This window comes from Rhipicephalus microplus, chromosome X (genome assembly GCF_043290135.1).
Source record: "Rhipicephalus microplus isolate Deutch F79 chromosome X, USDA_Rmic, whole genome shotgun sequence".
Lineage (NCBI taxonomy): Eukaryota > Metazoa > Arthropoda > Arachnida > Ixodida > Ixodidae > Rhipicephalus > Rhipicephalus microplus.
This window is the reverse complement of record NC_134710.1, coordinates 134,317,615-134,343,929: the sequence shown is the minus strand read 5'-3', so window position 1 is coordinate 134,343,929 and position 26,315 is coordinate 134,317,615. Positions and strand designations below refer to the sequence as shown.

The following is a 26,315-nucleotide window of genomic DNA, read 5'->3' as shown; positions in this document are numbered from 1 at the left end:
TAGTGATCACGTCACCAGGCCGATTGACAGCATTCAAGTTGTTACCCTCTCAAAGACGTTTCGTTTGGTATATATGATGGCAGGTTAGACATTGCGTGCGTGGGTGATAGCCGCGATGACGTCACCTGAGTGACTAGTGATCAAGTCAGTTGGCCGAGTCATAGGTAGCACGTTATTGCTCTCCCAAAGACGTTTCGTTTGGTATGCATGTCGGCAGGCGAGTAAATTATGTGCACGGGTGATATGGGTGATGATGTCCCCTGAGTCACTGGTGATCCGGTGGCTTGGCAGAGCTTTAGGTATCAAGCTCCTGCCCTTTCAAAGACGTTTCATTTGATATGCATGACAAAAGGTTAAGACAGTGCGTGCGTGGGTGATGTGCGTGAGGACGTCACCTGAGTCACTCGTGATGAGATCATTGGCCTGGTTAATAAGTATCAAGTTATTACTGTGTGGACGGCGTTTCCTTTGATATACATGTCGAAGGCGTGAATAGTGCTTATGCGGGTGATAGGCATGATGAAGTCGCGCGAGTCACATTGTGTCACTAGTGACTTATTCATGGTTTTTTTCCCTCTTAAATTCACTCCAAAGCTATTCACTCCACGCATTCCTGAAAATTCTGAGTCGTGTTGAAGTAACACTGTCATCAGGATTAAATTTGCTGGCTCTGGATTAAATCGACTGGCAGTTGGATTAATTTCAGTGGCACTTATATTAAATTGAATAGCACCTGGATTAATTTGAGTGGCGGCTGGATTAAATTGACTGGCACCTAGATTAATTTGGCTGGCGCTTGGATTAAATTAAGCGGGAAAACCTGTAGAAGTGGCGGAAGGTGAAGCATGGCCAGGTTGAAAAGGAATGGAGAGAAGACTGACCCCTGTGGTGTCCCTTTTCCACCGAGAGTGATGGAAGGTGCAGGCAAATCGTTGACCGAGAGTGTGGCTGTCCTGTCCGTTAAAAAGTATAGGATGTAGCGGTCGGTACGGCCGCCTACGTTGAACGTGGCGAGGGCGTCAAGGATGGATGAATGTCGACGACTGCGGAGTGTGTATCGGTTGTCATCACCGCGTTGTCCCAACAGGCAAGTGCCAAGTCTGTGCATGGTCTAAAGCACAGTGGAGTATTCTTTTACAAGTGGATTGGCAGTGATGGTGCACGCCGAGTAGGCAATAGGGAACGAACAATTGTCGAGCGACGCCACCATCGCGCTGACCTCCGCGCCACCAACAGAGATGTCGCCATACACAGGCGCTCTACCGCGCGTCATCCTTCGAGCCTTTCTTTCTGCTGATGCTTGCGATCGTCACCGACGTCTCGTTTGTTCGGAAAGTAACAGCTCCCACCGATTTGCAGAGCGCAACGGCACTATCTGTGTGTGCTCAGGAACTTCTTCAGTCAGCAGCACCTGCACGCAGCACGCAAGCTACGCGCGGTGTCACGTGTTGTGTATTGCGGGTGCAAGCCTGTCGAAGGCCTTTACGACTATTTTCAGCCGTCGCTACGGCAGAAAGGACGCCGCTTGCTGCGCAATAACAATGTGTTCGGCGTCCGAGAAATTGACGAGACTGCCAGCTTGAGGAGTCCCCGAAACTGAAATGAATAAAGCAGGAGTAAGTCCCATCAACCAACTGCAGCTGGTGTAGCAGTGTCAATCAATGAAAGGGCCATCAGAGCGTGGTTTTGATCAATGGACCTCTGGGTTATGGGCCCAGCACACACCCACTGCGCCACTCTGCTGCACATGAAAGGTACATGATTGGAACAATAAAGAAATACACTGCACATAAAAGGTATCTTTTACGTCATCCTACGTTCACACATTTAAGTTTTCTCTCCTGCATGAGTGGCGAAAAATTTTCTCGCATTTTCAATGTATAGGAATGCACTAATACAACAGTCGGGGATAAATACCATTAATGAATAGCGCAAAACTATCAGCGGACAAGAAACACGCATGACAGCGCAGGTCCATTGCAGTTTCTTGTCCGCCACCGTCAACCACGTCAACGCCGCGTAAAGCATGTGGTGTCAAAACAAAATTAAGCGCGAACAAAACGGAGAACGGTTTCCGGTGCACATGTAATTTCCGATTTCCTTGCGACGAACTACACGATAATCCACTTTTGTCTAAGTGTAGTGTGATTGTCATTAACACACACACAAAAAAAAACAGATGGCGTAAGACGGTAACTCAGTGCGTCGCAAGCTAGCGCATGCGGCGGCTGCACTTCCGATGGAGGCGGAAATGTCATAGGCCCGTGTGCTCAGATTTGGCTGCACGTTAAAGAACCCCAGGTGGTCGAAATTTCCGGAGCCCTCCACTACGGCGTCTCTCATAATCATATGGTGGTTTTGGGACGTTAAACCCCACAAATCAATCAAGCAAGCTAGCGCAGAAATGGTGTTGCACGTCCTTCAATTCATCAGGACGATATCCAAAATTTTAGCTCAAAAATACCTCTCATTAAGCAAAAAATACTCGCATTAAGCAACCCCCCAGGTAAACTACCCGCACAACGATAAAACATATTTTTTCCTAATTTGCTTCAAAATAGACTGAACCACGTCCTCGACTGCTTTTGCAGTGTATAGCGAAAGCAGCAGTTTGCGAAATAAGAATTCATGAAGAGGAATTCACTCACTTGACTCGTCGCACGGCGATAATCCACTTTTGCCTTCGTGACTTTTTTTAAGGCTTAGACGGGAAAGGCTTAGACGGGAAGCTGTACAGCCTCACGCCCGGTGTCCCTTCGCGACTGTAGCAGTTTTTGACCGAGCAGTACCTGCGTCCACTTTTCTTCTTGATATGCGGTCAACCAGGCGGTTCTGATGATGCCATGGTGGCTTCAATTACAAGTACAGGCGCAAATCTTTCGGATGCGAAGGACAAGCGCTCAAAAAGCCCACGCTAGATCTACGCTAAACATGTGCAGTGAAGACTGACCTGCGCGCGCGAACGCCTTCAAGCTTATTGTTTGGGCCGTCAGGTGGCGCGACCTGTTCTCAAAATTGCATTGCAGGGTGCCTATGGGCTGCAAGCAACTAGACAGTAGACGATTTGGCTCTCTGTGTCTGTACCACATTCCTAAAAAGAACTGTGTCAGGTTACAGTTAAAAGCATACTGCAAAATAGGTGTATCGCAGACAGCCGATTAATTATGTTCATTCTGTCGTTATACCACACAGCGTATCCTGAACCCTGCAGTAGTTTCAAAATTCTATTTGGCGTCGTCACCGCTTGCTAGCGGACGGTTGCACAGGAATGACTAAATCTTTTCGGCACTTTGGCAAAAGGAAATGGTTTTGTTAGGAGCACCTAGGGCAATATTTGCTGTGGCACTGCATTTATTCTTTTGTTGGCGGCGATTGCGTACGTTACGAGATGGAAATTCTTAGCTGGTGGTTGATATGCAGTATGTTTAGTGCCTAATTACGCTGCCATACTCGGCAGGTACGAATTAACGAGATTTCAATGTAGCTGCGTCGCACCTTTGGCAGGTACGTATCAGTGAAGTTTACCTGTAGCTTATCATCACTGAGAGTTAGCAGAACATTTCGAATACTGTGTTGTCCATCACTTACATAACTTCTTTTACAGGGGCTTTGCACAAGTTCACTGTCGATCACTCACCTCCTTTGATTCAACCTCGGGGCTTGGAGAATGGCAAGAACTGGTGCTACATCAATGCCGTATCCTTTTACCTTTACTACTTTCATCCTCCTGAAATTGTGCTCCTCTCAAATTTTGTTATACAGAAATAACGCTCCTGACGTGCGGGATCTCTGAAGTCTTTTAGTGAAGGGGACGTCTTCTGAAAAGACATTAATTTCTCAGTGATGCACAGTAAGGAAGTATCTCCTTCCCAGCAAAGTTCTTTTGCAGGAAAGCAGATCCCACATCAACTTTCTGAACAAAGAGCAGTGGCTTTCAGCTATGGATATTTTGGGTACTGCTTGTGGACTGGTGCAAGTGTGAAGGAAAGCCTTGCAATGAAAAAAAAAAAAATAACGGGAAGGGGGTGGGGGGGGGTAAATACACACATGCTGTGTGAAAGAAGTGCCTTTATTTTAAGTGCTAAACCTAGTCGATCTCAGCTGATTGTCCGTAACATACAACATGATTATTGCTATGTTTACTTTTTAAATATGCCCACCTAAATAAAGCTTACTGAATTTTAGTGAGATATATGTTTTTCCTTGACATAGACATTTAGAACCTCCAAGCTTTGTTGGCTTGTCCAGCATTCTTCAATTTGCTGAACAATTTGCCCCTGGTACCTGGCTTGCCTGGCTCCAATGCAACGCCTTTCATGGAGTGCCTGTAAGTATCCTTTTGCTTTATTGGTGAAGCGAGAAATCTTAAAACCGATTAGCAGCAACATACTGTTTGACAGGTGGCATGCTGAAGCTGCATTTGCTTCTTGTCCTGCCTGTGATGGTGTCTGCACTCCCCAGCTGGTTTGCTTTTAGTCCGCCAAAGATTTTCATTAGTCATTAACCTTGGCTGTCTAGTTCGTATGTACTACTCTGTTTTCAAAGTTCACAAAAATTAACAGACAATAATATTAAAAAAAGTATAGGAGATGTTAGTAAAAGAACGGTGGCTCTTCAGCCCGCCGAGTGCTCCTGTTAACTATGAGAGCGCTAGTTCCCTTTCAACCTGCCGCAAAGGCTATGGCACTAGCTATCGGCAATGTAGGCGTTTCTCTCAAAGCTCTCTTCAGCCGCAGTGAGCTGTTCGCCCCGATAAACTCACGTTTTTCTGATCAGTGTTTTGTGTTGCTCTCATGAACAGGCTGCATCACTTTAGCTGGATTAGTGGCCGATGACAGAGTGGCACACATTAGTACAAGGAATTTGACGAACACAGGGAAAGGTGATCCCGGCCGTGGTGGTTGAAGCCCGTGTGCTATGTGATGTCACTTCACGTTGAACACCACTTTGTTGAAAATTTCCCAAGCCCTTCATTTCAGCGTAGCTCGTGATTATATTGTGGTTCTGGCACGTGAAACCCCAGATTTTAATAATAATAACAAAGATGTTTATTGTATGTTCTTCATTCGGTGCAGTTTAAACTTTTTATTCGGTGCAGTTTAAACTTTTTTTATTCAAGCCCAGCAATATCTAAATTTACCCCTGAATATGGAGAATAACATGCTACATTTGTAGATTTTAACTACGAGATAGATTAGCCCAGCAATATCCAAATTTACCCCTAAATACCGAGAATAACATGCTACATTTGTAGATTTTAACTACGAGATAGATTTTGAGGTATATTCTTGATACGGGCACACTGGCGAAAAACATTGTTGGAGCAGACCCAATGATATTGTCAGAAGCAAAAAAAAAAAAAAATGTTTTTACAAGTCTTTGAAGAAAGAAACATAACTTATATGTGTATTAGATCTGCGCCGTTAGATTGATGCTGTGCATGAAGTTAAGCAATGGGTAATATGCTAGAGGTAATATGTCAAAGCCAGTTAGAATACTATATGTGCACAACTAACTAGTCCAAAAGTAATTTTGGGGGGGTTAGATGGTTCTCTATACATGTACTCCAATAGATGCACATGGTTAGTTTGACTCTCTCATTGAAGCAATAAGAAAGCACAAAATCCTTGTCTTAATCTCACTCATACAAGTCAACTTTCCAATAATAATGTTTAAAAAATAGAGGCTACAATTTCAGTGTCAGCTGAATAGCTTAGGTTGATGCGTATTTTATTTATAAAACAATACTGTGCATAGTAATTTACGAGACATGGTGTATTTATTTCCACGGCATATATCTGGTTATAATGTGAAATGCACAACGAGCAATAATGATTCTCAGTAAAGTATACTGCGTGCATTTATTTTCCCATCATGGCGTATTTCTTTCCGCGAATTATGTCGGTATAATGGGAATCGGACAGTTATTAGTAATGATTCTTTGCAAGTAGTCTCACATACGCATCATTTATTACTGAAATGGTGGAAGATTTCACTATTTGAGGGCATTGTGGAAAAGTTTTCTGAAAATGTCTGAGTATTCTTTCTAGCGAGCTGCTAAAAATTCCACCCAGTTGGCCAGGAAGGAACTCAGTATTGTAGAACCTCGCCGATATGTTTTAGAAAAGAAAAAAAAATGCTGAAGGTAAACATGCAATCTGGGAAGACATGATCGGAATCCAGCAAAAATCGAGGCTGAAAAGTCTATATAGAGGGGTAAGGGCAAACATTTGTTTCTTCAAAAAAAAAAAAAAAAACTAATTTTCTTCTGCCTCTCACCCTTGGACAAGAAAAGCTCGTGCACACATTGTAGACCCTTGTCAGCATTGTCATTGTTTGTCGTTCAAAAAAGGTTTGTAAAGCTTCCAGTCCAGCAAGGGCTTCAGCGAGGTTATCAACTCGGCGCATGCTTTCGTTCTCACTGCTGTCTTCCTGTGCCTCGTCCCCCACCTCCGCTGTGTTGCCCCCACCACCTTCGCGACAATCTTCGCAGCACTTTGTGGCTCGCAAGCCGGAACGTTCTTCTCTATCACTATCGAGACGCACTTGGCGAAAAGTGCATCGGCACCGGTAGAGCGGAACTTCTCATCGATGTCGTTGTTGATGTCAGACACGCACGACACAAGGTGGTCTTCGCTGCACTTTGCATCCGCCGATGCAAGCTGCCGCTGAAGCTTATCCAGCGTCTCAATCAGCGTCTTTCATAATCTCATGGTGGTTTTGGGACGTTGAAGCCGATGCTTTGAGACTCATATTAGTGGGAAACCCTACCCTCGTGTGTTCGGCCACTCCGAGACCGCAATGCTGATGTTGGCACTTGCGATTGAGGCCCCCACTCCTTTTGTTTATTGCGATGTTGTTTTTGTTTGTTTGTTTGACCTTGGGTTTTTCGGTGCAAAAAAAAAAAATGTTCGTGCTCGAGTGCTCATCTCCTTCTTGTCCTTTTGTCGTCGTTTTGTTCTCGCGCTGTAACTATCGTCATGTCGACATACCAACTAGCTCAAACTGCCACACTTCCAAGTCTCATGTCCACCAGAAGCCACACGAAGTGGAATTCACATTCGACTGGGAAGGTTGTGCATAGCAATGTTAGCTTGCTTTTCGTCTTCACGCTAATCGTGCGGTCCGCAAGACGTGTCTTTCGTGCACTGACCTTCGGCGACACAAGTAATCTTAATGTTCTTCAATGCTCCATATGTGTGTTCCACGGTAAAGTGATGGTTACGATGTTCTGTTTTCACCCGAGCGTCGCGTGTTCGATCCCGGCTGCGGCGGTTGCCTTGCGATGTAGGTGGAATGCTAGAGGCCGAGTACCGCGCTATGTCCATGCACGTTTCTCTCCACTAAAAGCGTGCCTCACTATCATTACGTAGCTTGTCACGCAAAACCCCAAATAGTATCATAACATTCTGTACTTTCTTTCACGTCCTCAGTTTTGAGCGGATACTTACCGATGTAAGATATCGATAAGTTATCACAATGCCGATATTTTGGACGCTATAAAAATATATCCCTTATATTATAGCACTTATTTGTATTCACTAGTGAGCTGCTTGTCGTTGGATGGGAAGGGTTCAGAAATGAATTCAGTGCTAGTGCTTTATGTGGTGGCACTTTAGTTTTCAGGGCCATTGTAGCGCAGAGCAGGCAATTCATGACTCTGCAAGCACATCTTTGTGATGTGCATGCAGTGACTATATTCTTAAACAGGCAAGCTTAAAGGCTTTCGCATTAATAAAGATAATACTATTTTGTTAAAATAATATTTATTGATTGCAGCATTCAGTAAAACTGTCTATATGCATGCCCAGGCAAAATCTAAATCCCTTCGTTTAGACCCAAGCCAAATGTGCGGCATTTTTTTTTTTTGCACACTGAACATGTAGTTTCTCCTACACCACGCATCATGAATGTATGGTGGTTTTGCATTTGAAGCTCTTAGCTGTTTCATAAGTTTCATGTAATAATCACAGCACAAATGTCCCCCCCCCCCCCCCCCCCGCCCAAAAATCTTTATTGAGCATGTGCCACCAGATGAACTTAATATTACACAGTAATGCCTCTATCATATGCACACATTTTCAAATGATACAAACCTTCAGAGAGCAACAGATGCACGAGCACTACGTTCCCCTACGGTTTGCGTTAGTGACAGGTGCTCCTTCTCGTGAGGCCGCAGAGGCAAGCATTGAGAAGGTACAGCTGACAATTTCTGTCTCCTTCTAGCAGGCTTCCATATCTGCGGGTCTGCATAAAAAAAAAAAAAACTAATTGTAACTTCTTTATCGAATACTCCTTCCAGGAATAGCTTTAAATTATTTTTCACAACACAAGATGCCAAGTTCGTCATTCACAAACTGTTACGTATTTCTAAAGCATAACCTGAGTTGCTCGTTCCCGCTACGCTGACAAAACTGTGCAGCTCGTTCAAATGATGGCATGCGGTTGCAGGGATTTGACGAGGTGAGATGTAACGGCGACCATAAACTGGGGCTTGGCACAAGCAAAACCATAATAAATGTTGTACTATTACCAGTGCTACTGCAACACCCTGTCGCAAGCTCTACTTCACTTTTTCAATGAAAGCCTCAATTGTCCTCATAAAAACAATGAAAGCATGGATACAAATCAGATATTCTCATTTTCTTACCTATTGCTCCACAAATAGTCAGTGTTCACAAAGTGCACGCTGCACTCTTTCATCGGCGACGCGAGTGTCTTGCTAAATCTCGACTTCAGGATCCACTGCTTTTTTTCCCTCACCACGTCTCTTGGCGAGGTGTGGAGGCTGACTCTTGTTGACGCTTTGTACAATGCGGTACGCAGCATGTACGATTGCTTTTGAAGCCTTTAAATTTGGTCGTTTTATGGCAGCTGCCACAATTTGGAGAAGGAGGGGGGCGATAATGACTCGAAGAAGAAAAAAAAAAGCACCTTGGAGCGCCGCTGTCCTTCCGCTACTCCGGTACTCTTTGAACAAATTATGCTGGTGGTTGTGGGGCAGCGGGACAGTCTACGGAACTTACGAATTGCCATGTAAGGGACCCTGGGCCTTCATCAAGCTGCTGTGACAGCTTTTTGCCTAGGTGTTCCTTCAGATTGTTTTCTGGTAAATAAAAATTGAATTGAAAGTCTCACTGTGTCCATTGAGGCGAATTTCGAATGTTCAGCACACGAACACAAATTTAGGAAGTGTTATCTAAACGTACAGTAGCATCTCAGTGATGTGAAATCGCAGCAGATACGAATTCTTGAAATTTCCCAGCGAAATCTCACTGTGTCCATTGGGGCAAAATTCGAATGTTCAGAACACGAACACAAATTTAGGAGGCGTTATCTAAATGTACAGTAGCATCTCAGTGATGTGAAACTATGGCAGATACGAATTCTTGAAATTCCCCAGCCAAATCCCACTGTGTTCATTAGCTCGAAATTCGAATGCCCAGAACACTTTTCCCAATCGCGGCGTGTATACACGCCGCGATTAGTATATTGAACATTAGTATACTAAAACCGTCAAACGAAAGCAGAGAATGGCGTGCTCGAAGCTTCAGAAGTACGCGTGCAAGCAGCGTGCATGGGCTGTCTGCTACAGTGCGTCTGTCGTTGCCACAGCCGCTGTGCACGAACCCGCGGTCGTTCTTCATACGATCATGCATGGCGGCGACGTTACTGACAGAATTCTGAAAGCAATGCTGCTTTTTGCAAACTCTGGACAAAATCGCGGCAGATGAGATCATATATAGCATAAAACAACTTAGTTTTGAAAGTGTAGCCAGTGCACGCGGATTGAAAACAGAACTACCATTCGCCGCAACCGCTGTGCACAAAACCGTTGTTGTGGCGACGCGATAGCGCTCTACGAGCTCTGAGGGCACGCGGGTAACGCAGGGGTAGATTAGAGACAGTAAAGACTTAAAAAGGCTAGAAGCAATTTGGCGTTCCGGTCGAAAGAATCTAGCAGCGAGCAAACTTTGACCCGCGCTTTCGCCGCAGCCTGCTGCATCGTCCCATCCATTCACGTGTGTCCTACGAAGACATACTTGAGTTGTTTTGGCCGTAATATATTTTGCTAGTTCTTTTGATGACGCGAAATTTCGAGAGTATTTGCGCTTCCCCTTTGAGACTCACCTTCGTGGGAAACCCCTACTTCGTGTGTTCGGCCACTCCAAGCCATTATAAGACCGCAACGCCGATGCTTGCGATTGAGACCCCCCCCCCCATGCGGAAATCTTCCGGATGCAGAATCCTCGGACCCGGACTCCTGTATTAGCGTGGAGCAACTGCGGGTGCGGGCAACAATGCTGAGAAGTTGGGGAAACGAAAAACAAACAGGTTTACTGGCACTATTTAGTGCTATTTACAGCGTAATAGTTTAGGGTTCCGCAAACCACAAGTGTGGTGGATGAACTGAGTAAGGTTCAGAGCGACGTCCTGCACTTCGCAGTGTCGTTTTAAGCCCTGTAGAGCTACTTTTTGATTGAAACACCAATCACGTGCATTATACCACCCATCGTGGCATCAACCAATAACACACGGTCGCCTAATAGTCATTGCACTAGCTGAAGCAATGTTCTACCGATCACTTTCACTGAAGAGAGGGGTTGTGGAGTTTTTCATGGAGCAAGTTGGCGGATGAGTGCTTCCTGCTGTCTTTCCTTGGAAAGGCAGCAAAGAATTAGCGACTTGATCGCTTGGTCACAACTTGCGAGGTCGGTCGGCTGCGCCACCTTTACAAACAGCCATCATGGTGGAAATGCCTGTAGGAACGTTCAGTCGCAGACCATTGAATTGCCACATTCTTATCTTTTTGTTGCTTCCGGCTGGTTGAGACATGAATGAGAAAAAAGCACTGGGGTTTCTCGTCGTGAGAACGTGCCCCGATTATGCTTCTTTCTCGGGGACAGCATATCGGCGACGAACGAAAGTCACAACACAGTACACTATCGAAAACACTCAAATAATACAACCGTGGTGGCTTACTCGCTCGAGCAAACTCTGGCACATCATGCGCACGTGACGTGTGCCCATGACATGTTGATGTGTATGCGTCATGTGATCTTCTGACACCGATACCGAAGAGGGCAGCGAAGGAATTGGGCTCCACGGAGTGAGTGGCAAGGACATCAAGCTTGCACCCTTGCATCATCACTTCGTGGCTTGGAAGAACCATTCAAAGAAATTTTTGTGGCACAATGGTTTTCATTGAGCATGCAACAACTTGACATTGTCTACAATTTTTTATGTGACCTGGTGGAGTGTCTTTCAAGAACTAAATTACAAATGACATGAAAAGACTGTACACATCATATTTTTCTTTCTTTTGAACCAAACTCCTTTCCGCTGACGGCTCTCCACGGTTTGCATTCGTTTTCCATCCTTCCACAGCTACTCAGAGGGATCTACTGTCCCCTTTGCGCTGCCGCACCCGGGTCTTCTGGGCTGTTCATTTCCTTTGGGACACCGGGCAACAGTCTGTGAAAGCCGCTCGCCGCATTCTTTGTCGTGGACGCTTCACTCCTTTCCTTCTTCCATCTTCACTTCTCTCCCCATTCCCCATCCAGACACTGAAATGTGCTCCCATTTAGGGCTGCAGAAATAATGCCTTTTCCTGTCCTCAACCTCTTCTCCTCCTTTCCCTCCAACTGTTCTTGCCATGTCAGCGCTGTGGCGTATGGTGGCCACAGGGTTGTACGTATGCCACTGCTGCTAGTGGTTGTTTTTTGGAAGTTGGTCAACCTAGTAGAGTTTAGAAAAGTCAATGTTGCCCCGTGACGTGAATAATGATCTCGAATTTCGAGCTTAATGTTCATGTAGGCATAAATTTTGACAATAGGCTATAGGCATTCAGGCTTGAACGCCAAAAATAGGCATCTATGCAAGGTGTCTACCAACCTGGAAAACCTGGAAAAGTCGTGGAATTTGGACCCTTCTGGAAAAGTCGGGGAATTTCTGAAAAACCTGGTCAGTTCATGGAAACTAACAGCGTTTCTGTGCGGCCATCACAAAAATTAGCATTACCATTAATCAAAGCTTAAAAAGTCTTATCTTCCAACTGTAACTTCAGGAAGCTGCTAGAAGAGGTGAAAAAAAACAAAAAAAAAAAACAGGGCATACTCCGGCAGGGAATACTCCGACCTGTGTTCCACAGGTCGGAGTATTCTTACGCGTTACTTAGTGTAAACGCGTAAGAATACTCCGACCTGTGGAACACAAAGTTTGCTGACGTTTCGGCACCTGATATGGGAGGGATCCTTGTTCACAATAAAAGCCATATTCCAACTGTAACTATAGTGAGCTGCTAAAAAGGGTATGAAAAAAAAAAAAGACTGCATAACTGTTGCTTCTTAGTGCAAATGCGTAAGGATACTCTGACCCATGGAACACAAAGTTTGCTGACGTTTCGGCACCTGATATGGGAGAGATCATTGTTCACAATAAAAGCCATAAGAAAGGCACAGCATACTTGAAGGGGCCCTGCAACACTTTTTGAGCATGTTCAGAAAACGCTGCCGATCGTTAGTAGAGGCTCCCGGTAACACGTGAGCCTAAAATTATAGCGCAGCAAGCGGCCTGGAATTCGCAATAAATTGTTAGTCAGCTAAAAATTGCTTTCTCCTCTCTCAACAAATCACGGAATATGCCTAAAAAATCGCACATAGCAAACCCGCCCATCAGCTATTGGTTGATCTGAACCTGGCGCGCTCGCTCGTTATAGAGATCGCCGTGGGAATGATGGAAGTGCTGCTCCAATTGCTCCAAACTAAAGCCCCTATACTTTGTAAAAGTACTGCCATCTGCTCTCCCCCTCGCCGCCTCCTCTCCGGCATGTCACTTTTTTTCTTCTTTTGCTTGCGACAGTGGCACTCCCTGTAACACACCACGAGCTTGCAGTTTGCTTTCGAGCCGGTGAGAGGAGGAAGCGGCGCTAATAAAAAGAACACTGTACTTTTCAAGTACCGCCGTCTGTTCCCCCTCGCAGCTTCCTCTCTGGTGCTTTGCTTTTTTCTTTCCCTTGTAACAGTGGCACCCCCTGTAATGCTTTTTTTGTCTATCCTTACAACAATGGCGCTCCCTGTAACGCACCACAAGCTTGCAGTTTGCTTTCAAGCCAATGGGAGGAGAGAGCGGCACCTATGAAAAGAACGGTCTACTTTTCAAGTACCCCCATCTGCTCCCCCCTCGCCGCCTCCTCTCTGGCATTTTGCTTTTTTTCCCTTGCAACAGCAGCACCGCCTGTAACGCGCCACGAGCTTGCAGTTTGCTTTCGAGACGGTGAGAGGAGGAAGCGGCGCCTTTGAAAATAATGCTGTACTTTTCAAGTACTGCCATCTGCTCCCCCCTCGACGCCTCCTCTCCGGCGCATTGCTTTTTTTCTTTTCTTTGCAACAGTGGTGCGCTTGCAGTCTGCTTTCGAGCCAGTGAGAGGTGGAAGTGGCGCAGATCAAAAGAATGCTGTACTTTTCCGAAGGTACAGGGCCTTTACTCCAAACTGCTCCAAAAAAGAAATGCTGCTCCAAAGTGCAATATTTGCTAGTAACTGCTCCAAACCTGCTCCGAAAGGATTTTGGCAAACTAAAAAGAATGAAGCTGAACCGTGGGACCATTCCGTGAGCATAAGTGAAACCAAAAGCAAGCTGTATACACTATCATCCTAGTATGCTACTCAGTGGAGTAAATTCAGAGAAATCACAAGGGGTGACACATATTAGGCCATGGTGTCCAATTCATAATTTTAATGTGGGTTGTATTTTTATTTATATATATATATATAGAGAGAGAGAAGAAACTTTATTGAAGTGTCCCTGCTCGGGTCAAAGGTGGCAGGGGGCCGGGAGGCGGGCCCCTATGTAACCCCCTTCCTCAGGCGGTGGTAAGGCCTTGAATCCTGGCGGCGTCTTCGGCCAGCCGGACATCGCCCAGAGCTTGTTCTCCGGGCATGTGCTAAGCAGCAAAGCCTCCCACTGCTCGACCGTGGTGATTGTGAATGTAGGGTTTGCGCTGTGTTTAACTGAGTGAGTAGCTACGGGGCAGGCCCATATAATATGGTCGAGCTCGGCGTTAGGTGCAACACACGCTTTGCATTGTGGCGTGCGAATAGCGGGGTAAATACGGCTGTGTAGTGATTGACAGGAGAAAGGGCGTGTCTGTGATAGATGCCAGGTAGTGGACTGCTGCTTACTAAGGCACTTGTTTGGTGGTGGGTATTTAAGTCTAGCCTTGTGGTAATACATTAGGATTTCTCCGAAGGTAGCCATTCGGTCCCTCGCATTGTTGCGAAACGAGGAGACCATAATTTCTCGCTCAGCAGCGTCAGGTCTCGAGGGGTGGTGCTCTGTTGGATGACGCACCCAATGGACGAGAGCTCGGGCAGCGTCATGAACGTGTTCGTTCCCCGCGAGCCCCGAGTGGCCCGGAGTCCAGATGATCTCAACGCGGCGACGACGTAACAGAGGTGTACTTGTGAGAATTCGGAGTGCCGTTTGAGAGATCAAACCTTTGGTAAAGTTGTGGATGGCAGTCTTGGAGTCGCTGATGATGCAGGATGCTTGGGTTGAAGCGTAGGCGAGAGCGATGGCTGCTTCTTCGCCTTCTTTGGGTTTGTTTGCGAGAATGGTGCTAGTTGCGGTAATTATATACTGCGGCCCGGTGGCGTCAGCGAGGACCACGATCTGATGCGTCGGATATTCCGCTGCGTCTACATACGCCACGCGCGTGGCTTTCGCGTGCCGCTTACTTAGTTGCTTGGCGCAGTCTACTCGTCTTTCCGGGTTATATTCAGGGTGCATATTGCGTGGCAAGGGGGAATCGGGAAGGTGTCGCGAATGTCCGAAGCAATTGGGAGTTTCTGGCCAAACTGGGAGACGTAAGGTATGGGAAGTGCGCACATGAGGTGACGTCCTGTAGGAGTTTGGCCTAATCGTTCATAGTGCGATATACGTTGGGCTTTAATGAATTCGTCTATAGTATTGTGAAGTCCTAGGTCATTGTGTTTCGTATTGGGCGTAGACATGGGGAGGTGCAGCGCGCACTTGTAGCGGCGCCTGATCATTACGTTTAGTTTTTTTCTTGTCGTTGAGCTTAAGTTTCATAAATGGAGCAACGTGAAGGGTTCTGCTTATGAAGAAGGTGGTCACTGGTCGTATGAAATTGGCCTCTATCATGCCGTGCTGTTTATTGGCGACGCGGGAAATTAGCCTAGTAGTCTGATAGACATGATGATGTAGTAGTTGGATTGTTTCGGAATTGCCGCCATTCTGCTGAATGCAGAAGCCCAATACGCAATTGGTAGGGACTGTTCATTTAGGGTGATGTTGCACATGCAGATTTATCATGGGAAGGTCTCTGTTGTAGGGAGATCAAGGTCGATAGACGAATAACTCTGACTTTTGGGGCGAGCAGGACAATCCTCGTTGTTCAGCGTAAGTTGTGAATCTATCAATAGCCAATTGAAGCTCATCCTGTATCTCTCCGTCGCTACCTCTGGCAATCCACAAGCTGATGTCCGTGTATTGCTATGGTGGAGGTCGGGGATATCTTCTAGAAGTGGCGGAAGGTGAAGCATGGCCAGGTTGAAAAGAGTGGTAATGGTAGCCCACGATGGCCATCATTACCACCATACGAAAACTAAAGCAAAAACGGAGATGACGCACTGTAGGGGGATCGCGCAGTGCTGCCAAACCGAGTGCATGCCTGTCAATGGTGATGACTGGACGGCCAGCGTTATACTATTGTAATGCTTGAAACACATGCTCCGCTGTTCGGGTGTCATTTGATGCCGATAGTACCTTTGTAGTCGGGTGTGAATAACGTGCTCGAGTACCTTGCCGACACAAGATGTGAGAGATATCGGCCGAAGGTTCTCGGTAGTGAGTGGTTTTCCTTGTTTAGGTATCGGAATGACTGTGGAGGTTTTCCATATTGTTGGTATTTCTCCCGACTCCCAAACCATTTGCAGATAAGATGTGAGCGATAAGATGTGTATTGGCGTGGAGACTAGCAGAGTGAAGCAGAGTAAAGGACAGGGGTTGCTGGGCAAGTTGTTTCTGAAGAGCAGCGTTTTCAATGCGAAGTTCTTGTACTAACATACAGAGTGAAGGCAGCTACAGTGTGATATTACTTAACATGGTTTTCTGATTAGGTGTGGTCATGTAGTTGTAAGCGCTGTATTATGTGTAGGAGCAGGTTGGGAGGCAATGCTAGCCCAGCTTACCGTAGAGGTGGCGAGGGTAAGACCAGGTTGCCGCTGCTGAAGGGGGGACCATCCGAAGCCTCGGGTGTTGCAGATCCTAATAGGAGCTCCTGGGGCTGATTCTTGCGCCGCTGGTTTGATCGGCTGCGTCAGCCACGACGCTTCGAGGTTGGTCTGAGACTGCGGCAGCGGGTGTCGCTAGGCTTCACCTCCTGGTGTTCCCGATGACGATCTTGCATGGAAATTGTGGTTGAGAGGTCCTGTTGTTGCTAGAGCTTAGCTTTTTCTTGGCGACAATAAATGAGAAGGTGAGCTGTCTGGTAGCGTTGACAGGTTTTGTCACCTGTCTGGTGGGCTTAGCCGCACAGAAGACACTTAAGGGTGCATGGATGAGCAGTAGTAGGGTTGGCTGTGCCACACAGCGTACAGATTATGGCATTTGGTTTGGGGCAGACATCCGAACAGTAGCCGACTGCCCCGCATTTGTCGCAGACTTCAGTGCGCTTCTTATGTAGGTAACATTTGTATTCGGCGCCTCGGTAGTAGACCTGGAAAGGGACTTGGTCACCATCAAATGCAATGAGTACCGTGTTTGTCTTTCACATTGGGCGAGCTTGTAGTATCGTGGGGTCGCGGTCAATAACAAGACTTGCTGAGATGTCTTCAGGAGAGTCGTCGTAGGGGGGAATATTGTGGATCACTCCTTTTGCTGTGCTCTCAGGGGAAGTAACGTTGGCTGGAACGTCATAGGTTTCAGTTTCCACCTGTAATTTGGAGATCAGACTGTAGATTTCTGCTTTGGATAGATGAGGTGTGCTTACTACGATGAGATTAGCTTTAACACATGTGCGGTAATTGTCCTCTTTGAGTAGCGTTGCATGCAGATCCACTTCGCGCATAATAGAATCACGCAGTTGTGCTTCTCCCACTTTGGAGAAGTTGAGGTTGTCCCTCAGGCAAATCACAACTTTGATGTGATCATCTGGCAGACGCGGTTGCCTGGGTTTGCGAGGGAGATGCTGGGCAGATCCATTCAGCATTGGGGTATTGGACAGGCTTCCCTGGCCAGTTGGCGATGCTGGAGCATTCGATGCGTGCTTGCGTTGCTTGTTTCGGTGGCTAGAGATCCATCCGGCTTCGAGGGTAGCGTCTTCAGGGGTGATCTCAGTTCCTTCGACTGTGACCACTTCCATGGTTGACACTGCTGCGATTTCTAAAGGTAGGGCTCAACGTGGGCGAGCCAGATGGAGTTGGGTGGCACCGGCGTCGCGGCGAGGAGCAGCTGTTGTGGCAGCCGCCTATCACTGTGTGAACTATAGAACTATATAGCCGCCATTACTGTGTGAACTATAGAAATCGATCAATCGATCGATTTCTATAGTTCACACAGTGAGGGGAATTTAACACAGGTATGCATGAAAATAAAAAGCCTTTTTTTTTTCAGTTGATTATGCTATACTTAACTGTTAACTCAATTATGTCACGTGCTAAAGCTAAATCTCAAGTGGAACATCTGCATGAGGTGTCCTTCCTAGCATGAACACTAGAAAAGTACACTCTCTTGACCCCCCCCCCTTACCTCACCCATGATTTACGCCAACTATACTGCTTGTATACTAGTGTACAGCATGTTTATTAATGAATATGAATATTTATTAGATGCTCAAGGGATGGTCTAGACTTCAGGAGTCGTTAAAACACATGCATCTGCTCCAAAAACACCAATAGCAACTTTGAGCTATAGCATTTTTTTCTGCTCCGAATACACTTGGAGTCTGCTCGAAAGCACCATTTTTTCTGCTCTAGAATCTGCTCCGAAAAGCAAAATGTCGCTCCCTTCACTGCGTTACGTGTCCACGCGTGCACGGGTGATCACACTGAAAAGGCTCCGCATTCCAAAGGGGAAAAAAGAAAACAAGTGCTCAAGGTCACGAGGCACTCCCGATGTTTTTCTGTGGCCCTGACATCCCTGCTTAGCTTCCAGCATTTTCGTCGGGACGAGAGAAGAGAAAATGCAATTGCAGCATGCGACAAACCTTTGTAACTCCACTCGCACTGGACGGACTCTTAAAATTTTTGCGGCTTTGAATTTGTGAGGCAATAAGTTCTTCCAGAGAATTCATCACATGGTTACTTGAAAAAGTGGTTCAGGGCCTCTTTAAGTATGCCTAAATACGTGACGTAAGCAGCGAGAGTACATTGTCAGAAGCATCCCATCACTCCTGTTCAGTGTATGTACAGTCTTCTGTATCTGGATTCCAAGTGCAGGTATGATGCAAGCATTCTTTTAAATGCGGAGCACTTCATATTCACACCTACTCGCAAATCCAGCATTGGTAGTGTCTACACCCATGCTGCGCATGCTAGCTCTCGCGTCTCATGCCGCATGCTCGTGCCAACTGTCACTCCCTCTCCACCCTCTTCCTTGCCTCGCAAGACCGACGCTGGCAGCATCTGCTAGTAGAAACCGGTTGCTCGCGCTGCACAATTGTTCACTGGCCCCTCTATATATGTCGGCACTGGATTGAGCGTTCGTAATTCAGTCAAGGGCGTCTTTACTTAGCTTTCGCTTAGCTTGTTGCTTTTCTTAACTCAAGTAGATGCGATGGAAGCAACAGTACCACAGCGCTGGATAAAAAACAAGGTTTTTTTTATCCAGTGACCAATACGGTATCTTCAACCAATAGTGGGGCACAACCCAACATCAGTGTTCCACCACTCGTTGAAAGCAACGCTTCTCCTTCATTCAATAAATACAAATATAAAAAATGAAATATCAATTAAGCATTCCCAAGTTATACCCAATTGCGCAACATTCATGCTATACCCCCACCACTTTGTGACGCATTTACTTAAGTCCCCCGCTCTTTGGGAAGATGCGTGTTTTTTCTTTGTCCAGAACACACATGTTTGACCAGTCTATTTGGTGGTTTGTAGATTCCACGTGTTCAACGAGGGCAGTTGAGACCACGCAATGTTTCGTTTCACCGTATTTGTGTTTAACTCGTTCCTTGAAATCGCCAGTTAACGAGGGCAGTTGAGGCCACGCAATGTTTCGTTTCACCATATTTGTGTTTAACTCTTTTCTTGAAATCGCCAGTTTCACTGACTTACTGGTTGTCACAATTATGGTGGCCTCTGGCATAAACAAGAGCTAGGAAATCTCTGCTCGGCAACTTGTCTTTCACGTTGGCTAAAGCATTTCTTAGCTACCATGTTGGTGCGTGCATTATTTTGATATGTGTTGCTTCTACATATCACACGGCTTATCTGACTTTCGAACACAAACATTACTCACATCTGTAAATTTATGCATGTTTGTCTAGGCAACGATTTCGGCTCGGCTTGAAGGCAGACCGGATCGTCTAGGATAGAACTGCCATCACCAGAAGCTTGCAGGGCTACTCATGCTTTTTTATTATTATTATTATTATTATTATTATTATTATTATTATTATTATTATTATCATTATTATTATTAGTGGGGATGAAACAGCATCATCTCCAGCTACACACCTATTGCTGGTGGCTCGTGTTTGAAAGGTAGCACTTGTGTAACTTTGGCTGAATTTCTAATTTCAGTTTGGCAAAATTGTGTAAATAAATCGGCAATTATTTTTTAGCGTGACGTCATAACCACAGAAGAGTATGTAAATCAAGATGTGTTGACATTCATGATTCATCTGTGGAATCAAGGAAGCTGTTGCACATAGATTCCTTCTTGCCACCACATATTAAACTTCGGCACTTCAAACGGTGTTCCCAGCTTCCATTGCAGTCGTCCGATGACTTCCGTTGCAATTCCAGTGTCAGAGCCCGGAGACACAAAATACAAACATGCATGTGCTCGTCGTAAAAAGAAAGAAAATTTTGCACTACGGCTCTGTTCCTGCAACATTGTCGTTACTCTTCAAGGCAAGGTACACAGAATATGAGAGTAGTTTTTCTTTTTCTTTTTTTTTTTTTTGCTAAAAAGTATATTTTAGAGGGGCGCAAATTAGGCGGGGACGTAAATCAATACTAAATGCAGCAATCCAGGTCGAATTAGATCTGAACCAATCCATATCCTAAGCGGCTTGGGTTAGACCCATTAAAGTAAACTAGATCATACTCCAATGGCAGAACCGGCCAGGCTCCCATGTCCTTATTTTACACGGATGCCGAGAGATGGTACCACTTCTGCATTTCCTAGCAGCATTGACTGCGATGTCGGACTATCACAGGCTCCTTCAAACTTTCATCCGTGGTTACTTTTAACTGGTGTGTTAGCTTCATGGTTCTTCCGAACATCAAACAGTTGAAATGCTCACTGCCTGGATCAGGGGTTTTATATTGGCCAGATATACATATTTTTTCACATTTACTGTACGTACCCAGTACAAAGTCTGGGAAATTAGCAATATCAAATTGGTAGACACCCAGCTACAGGCACTATAAAAACACTGTAAAAGCCCACGTAAACCTTTAATTTATGCTCATATATCAAAAGTGGCAGGATAAAATACATTAAACAAAATAGGCTTTTACCTAAAATCCAGTTTGTAGTCGTCATAGAATGCATCGCATATTTTTAAACTCTGGCTAAAGATAGCTGGGGGCACCCTGTGTAAGATGGAGATCATAAATGTAAAGTTTTTGGTTACTGTGGACCACTGCTTCATGGTTTCCTGACATCTTCTCTTCTACCCCATTTTTTTCTTTCTCAGCATATATTTTCTGCAGACCTATGCTGTTCCCATGGTGCGTGAAAATGGCAAGAAGGGTGAAATGGTTGTTGCAAAAGCGTATGACCCTGCACGTTTCAGAAACCTTCTCATGAAGATAAAACCCGACTGCAAAAAGGTATGTCATATAGTGAATGAATAGACTTTGGGGGTTTTCTCCAAAAAACAAAATTGAACGTCGGTGTAACTAAGTAGTAAAAGTTTAGTTAGCCATGATACAATTTGAGTACACTCGAACCCAGTATATAATAAAGTTCATAGGGATAGTGAAATGGTCATTATATCTACAATTCAAAATATCAAAATATGGCATTCAAAGCTTATTCGAATATTGCATGTTTCCAACAGCAACCTTGAAGACTCAAGCCAGCAAAGCCAGTGCAGTAAAGTTCATTAGTTAGCTGTGTGCATAGTTCATATAGTGGAGCGTGCATGACTAGTGCCTGTCTGCACTAGTTATGCAGGCTTGTAGAGTGTCGTGCGTCATTCTACAATTGAATAATGGGCGAGGTGGCGTTACAGTGTGGTATAGTGGCCATAAAGAAACTGCCCAAGAGGCCCAAGAAAAGCCCCCTTTACTGCTGGTTTCTGCAGTAAAGCGAAATATTGAATACAACTAAAGAAATTTCACCTGTCATGTTTCATTGCTAGGAAGTATTAGATCTATCCTGAGGCACTGCTGTTTACCTATAGCATTATAATAAGTGAAATTTTTAAGGTCTAAGTAACTACCACCATGCAACTCTGAATAACAAAGTTACCATTATATTGACTGACATCAAGCAGCAACTTTTATATGGACTAGCAATGGACTATGGTTGCCAGAATGAGGATTAGGTGACCAGTAAAAGAGTAAGGGATTGTGGGATGCGCCGTCTGCTACAGGCTTCCGGTTCGAAAAGAGTAGGCGATGGCGAACCGGTTTGCTGCAAGCCTCAGATTATTCGGGATACGCACGCGTGGTCGCCGTTTATCTTCGTCCCGATAAACCATGGTCGGTTGTTCAGCCGCTGGCTGCTTCAACTGGAGCGTGAAAGGCAAACGGTGTGTATTGATTCCCATGGAACGAAGAAAGAAAATCAAATAGGCCGCGGCTGTGAAGAGAGCCACAGTGACAGGTAGCCTTTGAATACGGAATGCTGAAGCCACAGTGTTCGAAAACCATTTTATCACAGATACATGCGTCTTCCATACTAGAAAAAGCTTACGCATGAATTTGCTGCGAATATTATATTGGGAAATAAGTTGTTGCGCAAACACCTAGCAAATATATTATGGGAACGCGCGGGTGAACTTGAGACTTATCCTACGAGATGAGCGCCGGCCATTGCACTCATATATATGACAAAAAACGCAAAGTCTTCACTTAAGAGTAAGTTTACACAAAGTGCTGGACGAGTCCATTTGTGTTATCTTTGTCCAACTGTGTGGCAGGACGGCACCCAAAGGAACAATTGCGTTAAAAAATGCAGGGTTTCGATTATTCGGCGCCGCCTAAGTCTGATTGTATTGTTTTTGTGCCGCCGTGCCGCGCAGCTTGATCAAAATGACCGTTTAAATAAGCATCTCACTTCGACTAAGAAATACATCTCATAGCGCGCTGAAGGCTAGAAAAAAAAAAAAAGATATCTCAACGCACTCATTAAGTGCTGCGCTTCATGCCAACCCACCGACGATGTCGACCGGCCGAAGCAGCGACCCCGAAATGAACTTTGAGCACACTGCTACAGTCACACCCATTCTCTGAGATCTTTAAAATGGTGATTTTTTTATCAGCAGTAACGTACATAGAATAAAAACTGTTTTCTACATCGACTGATGTGCTGGCCAAACCGACAGTACCCCCGAGCAGCATAAAAGCATCGCAGATCATTTTAGTGTGATAAAAAAGTTTCCTTTGCCGTTCATAGCTTGTCATAGTCACAATCACGGTTAGCCAAAACAAACAAAAAACAACAACTTGTAAAGCACTGACATTGCACGGAGAGGTTTTTTTTTTTTTCAACGAAGCCGTACAAAAATGCGTGCGTGCCGCTGCTAACCCGCAAGATGTGTCGAACCGGAAGCCGCCGTATCCCACAGTTCCCTGCGATTGCCCGTTTTACCGGTCACCTATTGTGGAAAGTAATGGTGGTGACTCCAGTGTCCACATGTGCTGCTTGCTGGGCACCGATGTGATTGAAGGCACGTGCTGGATAAGCTTGAAGAAGGTTATGCCACTCTTCATAGTGTCCCGAAAGAAAAGTTGCAGTAAAAGCTCGTTAATTCGAATTTCACGGGACCGGAAAAACTGTCCGAATGAACCGAATGCCAAATTAACGAATGAACAGGGAAAACAACATTTAAAATCAAGCTGCAGAAACATACCTTTATTTTTGAAGTATTTTGTAATTGTCGTCTGCGTTTTCGCGCAGATTCCGGCTGATATCACAATTTTTCTTAACTGTTCCAAATGGCCAACAGCACGCAAGCTGTCGTTAGTGTTCAGGCAAACGTCCTCTAATATTAACAGCGCCTCCGAGACTTCCCGTGAGGTGCGATGAGGTCGCGGCTGTATCTCCTCGCATGATTCTTCGTCGGAATCGTGGTCTTCATGGGCGCCCGTGACTTCATTAATAATCTCTTGATCGGTCAGGAGACCACTCGTGGCGACACCATGATCAATCGCGATGTAGTCCTGAAAGGTCACATCTGTGGGAAGGACAGCATCGAAAGTCGGGCAGTCATCGTCGGTGGACTCGGGGGAATCGTGGTCTTCATGGGCGCCCGTGACATTAATAATCTCTTGATCGGTCAGGAGACCACTCGTGGCGACACCATGATCAATCGTGATGTAGTCCTGAAAGGTCACATCTGTGGGAAGGACAGCATCGAAAGCCGGGCAGTCATCGTTGGTGGACTCGGCTGACACCTCCTCGATGCCATCGTCAGCTACTGCTACATGCTCGGGCCTCACAAAACCGCTGTGCCGGAAACAGTTGGCGATGACTTGCGGCGGAGTGTTTTTCCACACGTGGGCGATGATGTGCACTGCGCCGAGTAAGTCCACTTGATACAACTTTCCAGCTTCTGAGCATAAGATCATTCGCTCTAGCAGGTGCTTGCGATACTTCGACTTCTTGTAGTGAATGATACCCTGGTCCATCGGCTGAAGAGCAGACGAAGTGTTGGGCAGCAAAAAAATACTTTGATGCTCTTCAGTTCGACTGTACAGTTATGGGCACTACAGTTGTCAACAACCATAATTATCTTGCGGTCCTTCGACGTGAAGTGCCGGTCCAACTGCTGCAGCCTGCCGCAAAAAATGTCCGATGTCATCCATGCCTTCCTGTTCGCTGTGTACTCGACAGGAAGGCTTTTGACGTTCTTAAAACAACATGGCTTAAGCGCCTTCCCGACGACAAGTAGTGGCGAGCACTCCGTGCCAGTCATATTGGCGGCAAGAAGCACAGTTATCCTTTGCTTGCACTTCTTGCCACCAATGCACGCATCCCCTTTGAAAGTCACCGTCTTGTCGGGCAGAGCTCTGAAAAATAGAGCAGTTTCATCTGCATTGAACACATCACGTGGTTCATATGCGGTGATGTGCGCCAGCAGCTTCACATTTCTCCACTCGGTGGTCACGCTTTCGTCAACACTGGCCTTTTCGGCGCACACACTCCTGAAGACAAGTTCGTGTCTCTCTCGAAACCTCGCAAGCCACCCTTCTGGCGCTTTCAACGATTCAATGTTCATCATTGCAGCGTACTTCTCACCTTGCACCATGATGAGAGGTCCGCTCAAAGGCAGATGCGCGTTGCGACAGTCAGTAATCCACCCGGGAGCAAAACTTCTTCGAGCTGGGGATGAGCTGGGGTTCGCAACCGCTTTCTAGAGGCATGAAACTTCTCGCTTGCGAAGGCTTGTCGAATCTGTTGTTCATTTTTCACGTACGTTCCCAACGTGCTCCGCTTCACGTTGTACTTGGTCATAACCTGCTGTCGCGATTCGCCGTTCTTCAGTACTTCTAAAATTTCCACTTTAGTCGCGTCGTTCTTCGCGTTCTTCGTGTCGTAGTTCTGCCGCTTTTTCGGAGTTGCCATCAATGTAGCGCACGATGGTGGTGGCATGCAAATACGGTCACAATGGAAGAAAAAGAGAACTCCGCAAGAAGAGATGGTTCTGACACGACAACACAAGGGAAAATGGCGTCGGAGGCGCTGAGTGGAAAAGGAAGAAGACGCCGACGTTCGGTGACGCTGCGATCGCCCCCACTAGTTGATGATGATGGCGAGGCCACTCAGGTTTCGGTTTTACTCCAGTGGTGCCAGCGCTGCTTTATCACACTTTTGTGTAGCAGCAGCCGTCAGCATTTGTCCGAATTAAGCGGTGTGGAGCCTAATGCCGACGAAATAACGAAGGTTTGGTCCCATAGATTAACGTGCACTTTGGCCGGGACCAAAAGAGCCGTCCGAATTATCCGAATTTCTGAATTAACGGGTGTCGAATTGACGAGCTTTTACTGTATCAAGTTTTTGAAGGGAATGACACACTCTAAGATGAACACTAGATGAACACTCCAAGGTAACCATTCACACATTTGGATCCCACAGCAAGGTAGTAGCCTCACTACAATTAATGCTGCTGGCTTCTTCTCTTGCAGTGTGCTGCCACAGAGGAAGCACGCCACATTTCTCGCACTTCCTCATCCTAGTTAGTCTTATGAAACCATGTTATTTAGGCCTTGACCTATTTAAAAAATAGTCCTTCAAAACTTAGTACAAAACTTAGTACGTTCCCTTCTGTGTAGTACACAGCTGTCAGATGTTTTTATATGTTGCAGGGGAAGCAAGAGGACGCAGAGGAATTCTTAAGCTTCATGTTGAATGGTTTGCATGATGAAATGGTGTTATTGATGCGTTCTGTCAGCAATGGTCTCAATGGACAATGCAATGGAGAGGCTCAGCCACCGGTTGAGTATGTTGATGACGATGATGAAGGTGCTTGGAAGACTGTCATTCATCGCAATCGACATCAAGTGACACGTTCTGTAAGTAGCTTAAGTTAGCATTGTCAAACTTTTTGTTGTGTGTGCTTGCTGAGCATATGTGCCGGGAAAACTGGTATGTAGGTCAACCACCCGACATCATTTACAAAAAATAAGGGTGGGAAAGGGGGGGAGTACATGGAATGGCTGAAGTATCAGAAGGCGCCTTTACTGTGAAACAAACGTAGTTTCAAATGGGGCTCAAAATGCTATTTATTTACATGTGTGTTTCATGTACGTTTCACATCGCAGAAAGTTAAAACATAGGCTGAAGCATAATGTTCGTAAAACGTCACAACTGTGTTGACAGCCTTCATTTGGATGCAATTTCAGGTAATCATGATGCAAGCATTTCGACAAATTCTGCAACCTC

General features: G+C 45.7%; 1 protein-coding gene across 6 annotated transcripts in view; it reads left to right on the top strand.

The window, feature by feature from the left end:
• The window catches only part of LOC119176508 (ubiquitin specific protease 10), a 160,734-nt gene that overhangs the window by 100,007 nt on the left and 34,412 nt on the right, over nt 1-26,315 (top strand). For all 6 annotated transcript variants that reach the window (XM_075877774.1, XM_075877772.1, XM_075877773.1 and 3 more), the window contains 4 exons: nt 3,605-3,696; nt 4,221-4,327; nt 20,899-21,034; nt 25,739-25,945. In XM_075877774.1, the coding sequence (XP_075733889.1) occupies nt 3,605-3,696; nt 4,221-4,327; nt 20,899-21,034; nt 25,739-25,945 (542 nt within the window). The remainder of the gene's footprint in view (nt 1-3,604; nt 3,697-4,220; nt 4,328-20,898; nt 21,035-25,738; nt 25,946-26,315) is intronic.